Raw genomic sequence first — 10,643 nt, forward strand, 5'->3', positions numbered from 1 at the left:
TTGAGCCCACAACCTGGGCATGTTCCCTTGACCGGAATTGAACCTGGGACCCTTCAATCCACAGGCCTATGCTCTATCCACTGAGCCAAACTGGCTGTGACTGTTTTATTTTAAACTTTATTCTAAACTGAGAATGAAAACAAAAATTAACTATTCATTTCCTAAAAAAATCTCATCTCCTCAAGGCTGGTTCAAGTATTTTGAAGCATGTCTAACTTACCAGAATTCTTTTGACAGGTAGAAATGTTTTTAATGTTATAGTACATTAAGCTCATTGCTTTCATTATTTACAAGGGTTGTTAGAAAAATAAAAATACTTTATGCATGTTAAAGTAATTATTTTGTAAATTTCTAATAAAATACTGTTATTAAATATAATTCTGACTAGTATTTTATATACAGGTATATATTAAATAAATTTAGAAAGAAATAATATATAAAACATTTTAAAAATAAAATATAAGCACCTTATAGCAGCGGTTCTCAACCTGTGGGTCGCGACCCCTCTGGGGGGTGGAATAACCCTTTCACAGGGGTCGCCTAAGACCATCGAAAAACACATATATAATTACATATTGTTTTTGTGATTAATCATTATGCTTTAATTATGTTCAATTTGTAACAATGAAATTGGGGGTCACCACAACATGAGGAACTGTATTAAAGGGTCAAGGCATTAGGAAGGTTGAGAACCACTGCCTTATAGTATCATTTTTGTTATGAGTTTTAATGGTCTTGATCTGGAAGATCAAGTATTTTAGTTACACTTTAATACACTTTCTTTGAGTCCCTTCTAGTGACCATAGAGCAATAATATCTTGCTTAATGAATGGTATCACTTTTGCCTTTTAGAATCTTGATGATGCAAACTAGCCTTTGGTGATACCCTTTTGCCATTTTCATGACTCTTAATAATTATGATCTCTTCAATATAACTCTTTCCTTTTCTGGTTTATATCATTATTAAGAATTACTGTTCTGTTGTTGTTGCTGTTTTTAAATTTTTCTTCCAGAAAGGAAAGACCTATTCTTAGTCTTAAATTTGTGCAGTTAATTGGCTCATTCAATTAATTCTGCTTTTAAACATAGTTTTTATAAATGTTTCATTAGTGTTGAAAATACCATCTATATAAAGGAGTCATACAAGAATATATTTATAAATTCTTTCTAAACCTCAGTCCAAGTTTGTAATCTATTTTAATCTTTACTAAGGATATTTTGATATATACCTCTTTGGGTTTTTTCTTTTAAGTATATTAAAAACCTCTCAGGTTCACAGAAAAGTGACTTATATAACAGTGTCTTCACAGTTGATACTAAGAGAATTTTGTTAGTACAATAATTGTAATGAATTGCTTTCATTAATTGTTTCTTCTAGAGTTATTATTGGGCTATTGGAATAAGACCTTAAAATAGACTATGTTAATCATCATAACCACTAAATATAGGCAATATACCTCCTCTACTTTTTCTAAAGAATCTAACTCTTATGGAGGTTATGTAATTTGACAAAAAGAATGCAGCCAAAAGTCAGAGAGGATTCTGTTGCAATGCTTTCAAACTTAAAGCTATTCCTCTTAAACCAGCGGTTCTCAACCTGTGGGTCGCAACCCCTTTCACAGGGGTCGCCTAAGACCATCCTGCATATCAGATATTTACATTATGATTCATAACATTAGTAACATTACAGTTATGAAGTAGCAACGAAAATAATCTTATGGTTGGATCACAACATGAGGAACTGTATTTAAAGGGCCAGAAGGTTGAGAACCACTGTAACTCTTAGACAACTTTATATTGTGTAGACCCATTGAACCAAGCACAGTGCTCAGTTCAGGGAGCTTAAGAAATGGAGTTCGGTTTACTAGAACTGAGGAAGTTTACTAGAACTGAGAGAGAGAGAGAGAAAGAGAGAGAGAGGGAGAGGGAGAGAAGTTTTTGTTTTGTTTTTTTGTTTTTACCTAAAACAATATATCAACTAATTTGCCTTCTAAATTATATTTAAAATCATTAATAAGTTTGCAAAAATATTTGGAATAAAAAGAACTATATAAATTGGAACTAATATTCTTCTGTGTTCTCTAATGTCCTTCCTGTAACAGTCAAGGGAATAGTTGCTTTTACAGAGTTACTTCTGTTCTAAGGCTTTCCTCTGCCTATAGACAGGCATCAACAGATGACTGTCTGCAGGTATTTGCCTGGGGGAAGCTATTGAATGTCAATGCAAATCAGGGAAGCTTCCTCAACTGTAGAAAGTTACTGGCAGGGACCTTGCAGGCATAGGTATATTTTAAGACAGTAGAACTGCACATTATGTCAATAAGTTTATATCACTAAATAACTATTTTTACCTTGATATCAATTGTTTTATAATTTCTTTATAATATACTTTATTTTAAAGTATATTACTAGAAACTAAAAATGTCAATTATTGTATATATGGTGTAAAACATACTTATATAATTTTTAAGAACTTACAACTTGCGTGTATTATATTTTTGTAATATAAAAAGTTGATATAATACTCATAATAATAATAACAGTTTAACATTGTGCTGTTTCAATGCTAAATTTAAGTAAATTTTTTGTAAGATCACATCTTATAAGTTCATTTGATAAAAAGAAAATTCCAGAAATAAAGTCTTAAACTAGCTTAATCATTTACACATTTTATCTGTTACTTTTTGTTCTTCAAAAGAAATGGCATAAATTTCTAATGACTTGGGACTCAGCCACCTGTCATTGTAAAGAATGTGTCTTTCTTCACGAAGTGATGTGCTAATTAACTGTTAAAATTTGGGGTAGGGGGTTTAGAAATAAAATGATCATGTGTTATGTTGAAAAGAAACAAAACACATTTTTCTATTTAGATGTATTCATTTTACTATTCCTAGGAAGGCAAAAATTGATGAAATTGTTATGCAAAGAAAAAACAATGTCACCTTTTAAATTACAATCTGGATAAAGATTTAGGAAACACAAATAGTCACACTGAAATATACTTTATTATTCTTGAAGAAAATCAATATTGGTGCCAAATGAACAGCACCATAAATTATATATACCATCAACTATGGCAGAGATATTTAGATTTAAAGCTAAAATTTCAGTTTAAAATAGTATCTTATTAGTGTTGTGCCCAGATTCCAAGATCCCCAAAGAAAATTCCACACTGGGAGCCAGTTCGATGCAACAGCAGAAGGACCTTTTATTTTTGGGCTAGCTAGACCGACCCCCCGTTCCCGGCCGGCCCGGCCCTGCTCCCGGCCAGCCCGGCGACAGGAAGAGAGAGTGCCCTCCCATGGGAAAATCCGGCTTAAATAGGGGGGTGACGCAAGGGGATTGTGGGCCCTGCCGATTGGCCAGGCGTGAGCCGGGTCTTGTTACACAGGATGTGGTCATATCTATGGCGCGCACTTCCCTTGATTGTCATTGGTTAGTTTAAAATCCCGGGCGCGGCCAGCAGAGGCCTGGGCTTCCAGGAAGAAGGCTACACGTGGCCCCAACATGGAGGAGATGGCGGGGAGCGCATAGCCCTCACCCTTTCATTCCCCCCTTGTCTTGGAACTTCCGGCTCAATCATGAGTCGGGCTGCATTTCTATTCCACCGTCGCTAGAGGCCTGTACTGGGCATATCTTAACAAATGGTCTGGTGGAAGGGAAAGTAACAATTTTTATTGAAATAGGATTTTTCTTTTTAAAATTTCTTCATGGCCATTAAAAAGCCAAATCGAGATTAATTTATCTACTATTCTGATGTTTGCATAAATACAACAAGAACGGTAACTGAAAACCATCATTAGAAACTGGTCTTATTGAATTTATGCAAAGAGATGTATTGCCAGATTTCGGAGGAATTATATAAGAAGAAAAATATATTGATTTATTCTAAGATTTTCTTTGCTAATTTCTTTTTATGCATAACCATGCTTTAGATTTTTATTCTAACCAGGCTTTTTCTAGCTTTATTACCCCTGACATGGGCATGGTCATGTAGGCCTGCAAGCAGTACACAGGCTATCAACTGTCAACTGTCTCTCAACAGCAACCAAAACCTGATGGGCACCGTTCCCTGTTCAGTTGGGCACCTGCCCTCTTGGCAGCTAGGCATTCCTTACTTTCGGGGGTCATCCCGCACAGTTCTTTTTTTAGGACAACCAATATACATTCAAACCTGCAAGAGAATTAAAGGTTAATGTAACATATTAACACAATGAAACATAACACTGGCATCATGGCCGCTTTCAGGCAGCCAAATCTTCCGCTATTAAACATGTGATACTAAAGTCTATCCCCGATTTTTCTATAAATTGTCCCTGTCTCTTTGGAGCCATGTCCATGCAGATGCAGGCATCATCTAAGTCTATTGTGGGGGCTCCTGGCGACAGGAGTGATCGCGAGTTATGTCACCAGCATCAGGCAGGTGGAGCACGCCGTAGCTTGAGCTTCAGTGGGTTGCGTTGATCTCTTTCGACGCTCCATTTGGTGATGAAGTCTACCCTTCCAACGTGGCTCAAGAGTTTCTTGATGATGCCTTTTGATGTAGACCCAATCTCCTGGTCTGTGTCGATGAGGAGTTGGAATTGGGCTGGTCTCATAGATGGCGCGAAGGCGTGGCCAAATGTCCTCGTGTGCCCTCTGGAGCCCTCTTAAGGAAAGAGATAGTTCTTGATTTTCAAATTCAGCGAGAAAGTTAGCTTTAAGGTTAGGAATGATAGGGGGTGGCCTGCCAAACATGATTTCATAGGGAGTAAAGCCTAGGGTGTAAGGGGAGTTCCTTACCCGGTAAAGGGCATATGGTAGGAGAGCCACCCAGTCCCCGCCAGTCTCCATGGTTAATTTGGTAAGGGTCTCTTTTAGAGTTCTATTCATTCTTTCTACCTGACCTGAACTCTGGGGTCTATAAGCACAATGTAGTTTCCAATTTGCTCCAATAGCCCTGGTTACTACCTGGGTTACCTGTGAAATAAAGGCTGGCCCGTTGTCGGATCCTATCATAGCAGGAAAACCATACCTGGGTAAGATGTCTTCCAGCAGCTTCTTGGCCACCGTCTGAGCTGTTTCACGCTTGGTTGGGTATGCTTCTACCCAGCCAGAGAAGGTATCTATAAATACTAAAAGATATTTATAACCATACTTCCCTGGTTTAATTTCAGTGAAGTCGACTTCCCATTGTGCTCCAGGTTTGGTGCCTCTGAGCCTGGTTCCTTCTTTATTTGATCCAACCCTTGCGTTTGTGAGTTGACAGGTCTTGCAGGCTGACACAACCTGGTCTATCTTGGTATTCTGCTGGTGAATTTTGATCCTGGCATGTTGGATTAAGTCCTTCATTTTCCGGGCTCCCAGGTGAGTGGATTGGTGCATATGTTTTAATATCGTGTCCCCGAGCCAGTCCGGCAGTATAAGTTCTCCTTCTGGTGTATGTCACCATCCCTTTATTTCCTGGGCTTTAGGGAGCTTTTTGATACGTTGCAACTCCTCCTGGGAGTACTTGGGCTGGTCTGGTAGGACTGGGTCCCCTGGGTCTGGTAGTTGTAAGGCCATGGTAGGGACCGAGGTAAGGGCTACTGCCTTTGCAGCCTGGTCAGCCTTTTGGTTACCTTTAGCGACCAGGTCATTGGCTTTTTGGTGTCCCTGGCAGTGGATTATGGCTAACTTGGCAGGAAGCCATAAGGCTGAGAGCAGGTCGAGGATTTCCTGCTTATTTTTTATTGTTCGTCCCTCTGCTGTCAATAGCCCTCTCTCCTGGTAGATTGCCCCGTGAACATGAGCTGTAGCAAATGCATAACGGCTGTCTGTGTAAACGTTAAGCCGCTTTCCAGCCCCCAGTGTCAGTGCCTTGGTGAGTGCAATGAGTTCTGCTCGCTGAGCTGATGTCCCAGGGGGCAGAGCCTCCGCCCACACAGTGTTTGTGTTGGCAACCACCGCCGCACCTGCGTACCTGCACCCGTTCCGCACGAAGCTGCTTCCATCCGTGAACCAGGTGGCCTCTGCATCCGGGAGGGGCCGATCGGTCAAGTCCTTCCGAAGTCCATGTACCTGCTCCAGGATTCCCGCACAGTCATGTAGTGGGGCATCTAGGTCAGGGTCAGGTAGCAGGGTAGCAGGGTTGAGGGCCGCACTGGGAAGGAACCGCACTCTAGGGGGGTTGAGCAGCAAGCTTTGATAGTGGGTCATGCGAGCATTGTTTATCCATCTATCAGGAGGTTGTTTTAGGATCCCTTCAATGGCATGCGGGGTTGTGATCCAGATCTCCTGCCCCAGGGTCAGTTTGTCAGCATCCTTGACTAAGAGCGAGGTTGCTGCAATGATTCTTAGGCACGGTGGCCAGCCGGCGGCTACAGGATCCAGCTTTTTAGACAAATATGCTACTGGGCGACTCCAGGGGCCTAAAGCCTGGGTTAAAACCCCTTTTGCCACTCCTTTGCGCTTATCTACAAAGAGGCGAAAGGGTTTTGTAATGTTTGGTAGGCCCAGGGCTGGAGTAGCTAAAAGAGCTTTCTTTATCTGATTAAAGGCCATTTCTTCTGTCTCAGTCCATTTAAAGGCCTTCCCCTCCTTGGTGGCTTCATATAGGGGCCTGGCGATCTCAGCAAAACTTGGTATCCAGAGGCGGCAATAGCCAGCCGATCCTAGGAACTCCCTCACCTCCCTCCGGGAGGTGGGAGCAGGGATTTTCAAGACTGTCTCTTTTCTAGCATCTGACAACCGCCGCTGCCCGCCCTCCAGTATGTACCCCAGGTAACTCACCCTCTTTTGGCATATCTGAGCCTTCTTCGCAGAGGCCTGGTACCCTAAGGTCCCTAGGGTGGCCAGCAGATCTTTGGTCCCTTGTTCACAATCTTTGGCAGTATCGGCAGCAATCAGGATGTCATCTACGTACTGAAGGAGGGTGAGATTGGGGTGCTCTCTCCTGTACTCACCAAGGTCTTCATGCAGCGCCTCGTCAAAGATGGTGGGTGAATTCTTGAATCCTTGGGGCAATCGCGTCCAGGTTAATTGTCCACTGTAGCCTTCCTCTGGGTCGTGCCAGGCAAACAGGGGCTGGCTTTGAGGCGCTAGCGGCAGGCTGAAAAAGGCATCCTTCAAGTCTAGTACGGTATACCAGACTCTAGAGGGTGCCAGAGAGCTTAGGAGAGTGTATGGGTTAGGAAAGGTTGGGTGTATATCCAGGACTCTTTTATTTACTTCCCGGAGGTCCTGGACTGGTTGATAGTCATTCGTGTGGGGCTTTCTGACCGGCAGGAGGGGGGTGTTCCAGGCAGATTGGCATGGAACCAGTACCCCTAGGCTTCGCAGTCTCCGGATGTGAGGCTGGATTCCCTTCCGAGCCTCCTGGGACATAGGGTACTGTTTTACTCTTATCGGGCTTTCTCCTGGTTTTAGCTCAACCAGGGTTGGGGCCCTGTGGGCGGCCAGTCCTACTCCCCCCGTCTCTGCCCAGGCTGTGGGGAATTCTTGCAGCCATCTATCTATATTGTTCTCTACTGGGGGCGCCCCCTGGTGTAGGCGATATTCATCCTCCAGTCTCAGAGTCAGAACCTGGATGGGGTGGCCTTCGCTATCGGTAACCTGAGGCCCCCCTTGTCTGAAGGTTATTTGGGCTCCAATCTTGGTTAGCAAGTCCCGTCCTAAAAGGGGGTAGGGGCACTCCGGTATTACCATGAAGGAATGGGATACCCGGCCCGTTCCTAGATCTACTGTTCTTTGGGTAGTCCATGGATACTGGCTTATGCCAGTTGCCCCTTGCACCCAGGACTTTTTATTAGCAAGCTTCCCCTGAGGTGTGCGGAGAACCGAATGTTGTGCTCCAGTGTCGACAAGGAAGTCAACAGGGGTCCCCTCCACTCTAAGAGTTACCCTGGGCTCGGGGAGGGGGTCCGAACCCCGACTCCCCTAATCACTCAGTCCTTCCAGCTCCAAGACCTCCACCCAATCCGTCTTGCTTCCCCTTTTACCAGCCTTCTTTGGGCATTCTTGGATCCAGTGCCCTATCTCTTTGCAGTAAGCACACTGGTTCTGTTGCAGTTTTTTCTTCCCACTCCGGGCGGTTTCCTTACCTCTTTCTTGGCCATCAGCAAGCTGGCGAAGGCGGCGGGTCCGCTCCTCAGGGGACTCCGTGGTGGTGGCTAGCAGAATCTTGGCCAGGTTTCGGGTCTGCTTGTCACTGGCAGCCACCATGGCGCGGGCTCGTCTATCCTCAGGGGACTCTCGGTTATTGAACACCTTCTCTGCCACTGCCAGTAAATCCTGTAAACTCTTTTTTTCTAATCTATCTATTCTCTGCAGTTTTTTTCTAATGTCCATGGCTGACTGGTTTATAAAACTCATGATTACAGCTGTCTTATTCTCAGGGGCTTCTGGATCCATGGGGGTGTAGGTGCGATATGCTTCCATGATCCGTTCTAGAAAGGCAGCTGGAGACTCATCTTTTCCCTGCTGTATGTTCCCTACCTTGGTCAAATTGGTGGGCTTCCTAGCAGCCCTACGGAGACCCCCCATTAGAGTCTGACGGTAGACCGAGAGTCTCTCCTTACCTTCTGCCGTGTTGAAATCCCATTCAGGCCTAGTTAAAGGGAAAGAGGCATCTATCTGGGCCTGGTTTGTGGTTGGATTTCCGTCCACACCAGGAACCATCTTCCGGGCCTCATTGAGGATCCTTTCTCTCTCTTCCGTTGTGAACAGAACCTGTAAAAGCTGCTGACAGTCGTCCCATGTGGGCTGATGGGTGAAAAGAACAGAATCTAGCAAGTCAATAAGTCTCCCCGGCTTTTCAGAGAACTTAGGGTTCTGTGCCTTCCAGTTATACAAATCACTAGTTGAGAAAGGCCAATAGATATGGGGCTGGTTGCCATTCGCATCCGGGGGTCCAGCGGCCCGTAAGGGCAAGGTCTTAATAGTGGAGTCGGGGGCTGCGACAGACAGTTCCCGCTGAGCTCTTTGCCGGGTGAGAGGCGGGCCTCCTACCGGAACCGGAACTGAGGCCACTCCCAGAACCCCGCCCCCAGGCACTCCCGGAACTGCGTCCCCAGGCACTCCAGGAACTCCGCCCCTAGGTACTCCCGGAACTGCGTCAGCTTCCTGCCACAGGGCAGGATCAAATCTCTCCGGCATCCTGTGGAAATGATATGGGGGAGGAAAAATTAACTCTTCTTCAGTTCCCCCCTGCAAAACCGGGTAGGGGGGAGCTGGAGCTGACGGCAGGGTGGTTCTTTTCTCCTTCCTCTTCTCCGCTTCCTGCAAGGCAAGAATGGGTTCTGGCTCCGGAGGGTGTGGAGGTAGGAAGGGCCTAAGCCAAGATGGTGGATCTTCCACGAGGTCCTGCCAAGTAACAATGTAAGAGAGTTGACCAGGATGTCCCTCCTTGGGCTGGGAGACGATATCCCTAACCCGGCGGATGGTAGGGAGATCGAAAGTCCCCTCCGGCGGCCACCGGACATTAAAAGTCGGCCACTCCCTGGAACAAAAGGCCCGCCACCGGTCCTTCCGAACCTCCGCACTGAGGTTGCTGGCTCTTTCCTCTACCTCTTTAAAATGACAGACCATAATGCTTAAAGGAGTAGTTTGAGTCTGTCCCATAATGTCTATCCAGTAAATCCACAAAATAAAACCAAAAAAACACAAACACAGACAACTAAGGGGCTCTAAAATATAGTATTCCAACTCCATGGACGCGAAACCAAAATAATCTTCCAACTCCATGATGGTAAAAACCGAAAACGAAGCAAGGCTACTTCTACAGCCAGCGGAAGCTACCCGCCTACAGATTTCCCGACCTCGGAAGCAAAGCTAGTTCTACAGCCAGCGGAAGCTACCCGCCTACAGATTTCCCGACCTCGGAAGCAAAGCTAGTTCTACAGATACAGATGGAGGATCGAGGCATCCCCCGACTCCTCCTGCCCTTTGTCCTCGTGCGTCCACGATCAATGTGGGCGAATACAGATTTCAGAAGTGAGCTCACACAGAAACAAACAAATACAAACATAAACGACACATACCGCGGTCAGCCAAGTCCTCCGAGCTGGGTGTCCCTGAATGGGGTTTGAGGATCCCGGGCGAGACCCCAAATGTTGTGCCCAGATTCCAAGATCCCCAAAGAAAATTCCACACTGGGAGCCAGTTCGATGCAACAGTAGAAGGACCTTTTATTTTTGGGCTAGCTAGACCGACCCCCCGTTCCCGGCCGGCCCGGCCCTGCTCCCGGCCAGCCCGGCGACAGGAAGAGAGAGTGCCCTCCCATGGGAAAATCCGGCTTAAATAGGGGGGTGACGCAAGGGGATTGTGGGCCCTGCCGATTGGCCAGGCGTGAGCCGGGTCTTGTTACACAGGATGTGGTCATATCTATGGTGCGCACTTCCCTTGATTGTCATTGGTTAGTTTAAAATCCCGGGCGCGGCCAGCAGAGGCCTGGGCTTCCGGGAAGAAGGCTACACGTGGCCCCAACATGGAGGAGATGGCGGGGAGCGCATAGCCCTCACCCTTTCAATTAGCTGTTAGACCAGTGACGGCAAAACTTTTGAGCTCGGCATGTCAGCATTTTGAAAAACCCTAACTTAACTCTGGTGCCGTGTCACATATAGAAATTTTTTGATATTTGCAACCATCATAAAACAAAGATGTACATATTTTTTTAATATATTTTA

At 45.3% G+C, this 10,643-nt stretch overlaps 2 protein-coding genes across 2 annotated transcripts; both read right to left on the bottom strand.

The window, feature by feature from the left end:
* Positions 1-5,424: 5,424 nt before the first annotated feature.
* Positions 5,425-6,935, bottom strand: LOC139006182 (uncharacterized). The gene is made up of 3 exons (XM_070408706.1): positions 6,924-6,935; positions 6,751-6,794; positions 5,425-6,139 (listed from the first exon to the last, which is right to left on the bottom strand). Exons 1-3 carry the CDS (start codon positions 6,933-6,935, stop codon positions 5,425-5,427), a joined length of 771 nt encoding a protein of 256 aa, XP_070264807.1.
* A 95-nt stretch (positions 6,936-7,030) lies between these two features.
* On the bottom strand, positions 7,031-9,702 carry LOC139006183 (uncharacterized). The gene is made up of 3 exons (XM_070408707.1): positions 8,538-9,702; positions 8,061-8,237; positions 7,031-7,069 (listed from the first exon to the last, which is right to left on the bottom strand). Exons 1-3 carry the CDS (start codon positions 9,700-9,702, stop codon positions 7,059-7,061), a joined length of 1,353 nt encoding a protein of 450 aa, XP_070264808.1. The 3' UTR covers positions 7,031-7,058.
* Between the last annotated feature and the right edge of the window lie 941 nt (positions 9,703-10,643).

Source organism: Myotis yumanensis, unplaced genomic scaffold, assembly GCF_028538775.1.
Source record: "Myotis yumanensis isolate MYYU_CA2020_CCGP unplaced genomic scaffold, mMyoYum1.0.hap1 SCAF_3, whole genome shotgun sequence".
Classification (NCBI taxonomy): Eukaryota; Metazoa; Chordata; class Mammalia; order Chiroptera; family Vespertilionidae; genus Myotis; species Myotis yumanensis.

Coding starts and splice junctions, on each gene's coding strand:
- LOC139006182 (XM_070408706.1), bottom strand. Junction 6,140..6,750: donor CTCAGATATGCCAAAAGAGG/GTGAGTTACCTG, acceptor CAACCCCCCTAG/AGTGCGGTTCCTTCCCAGTG.
- LOC139006183 (XM_070408707.1), bottom strand. CDS start 9,702: ATGGAGTTGGAAGATTATTTTGGTTTCGCGTCCATGGAGTTGGAATAC. Junction 8,238..8,537: donor GGATTTCAACACGGCAGAAG/GTAAGGAGAGAC, acceptor ATTTACTGGCAG/TGGCAGAGAAGGTGTTCAAT.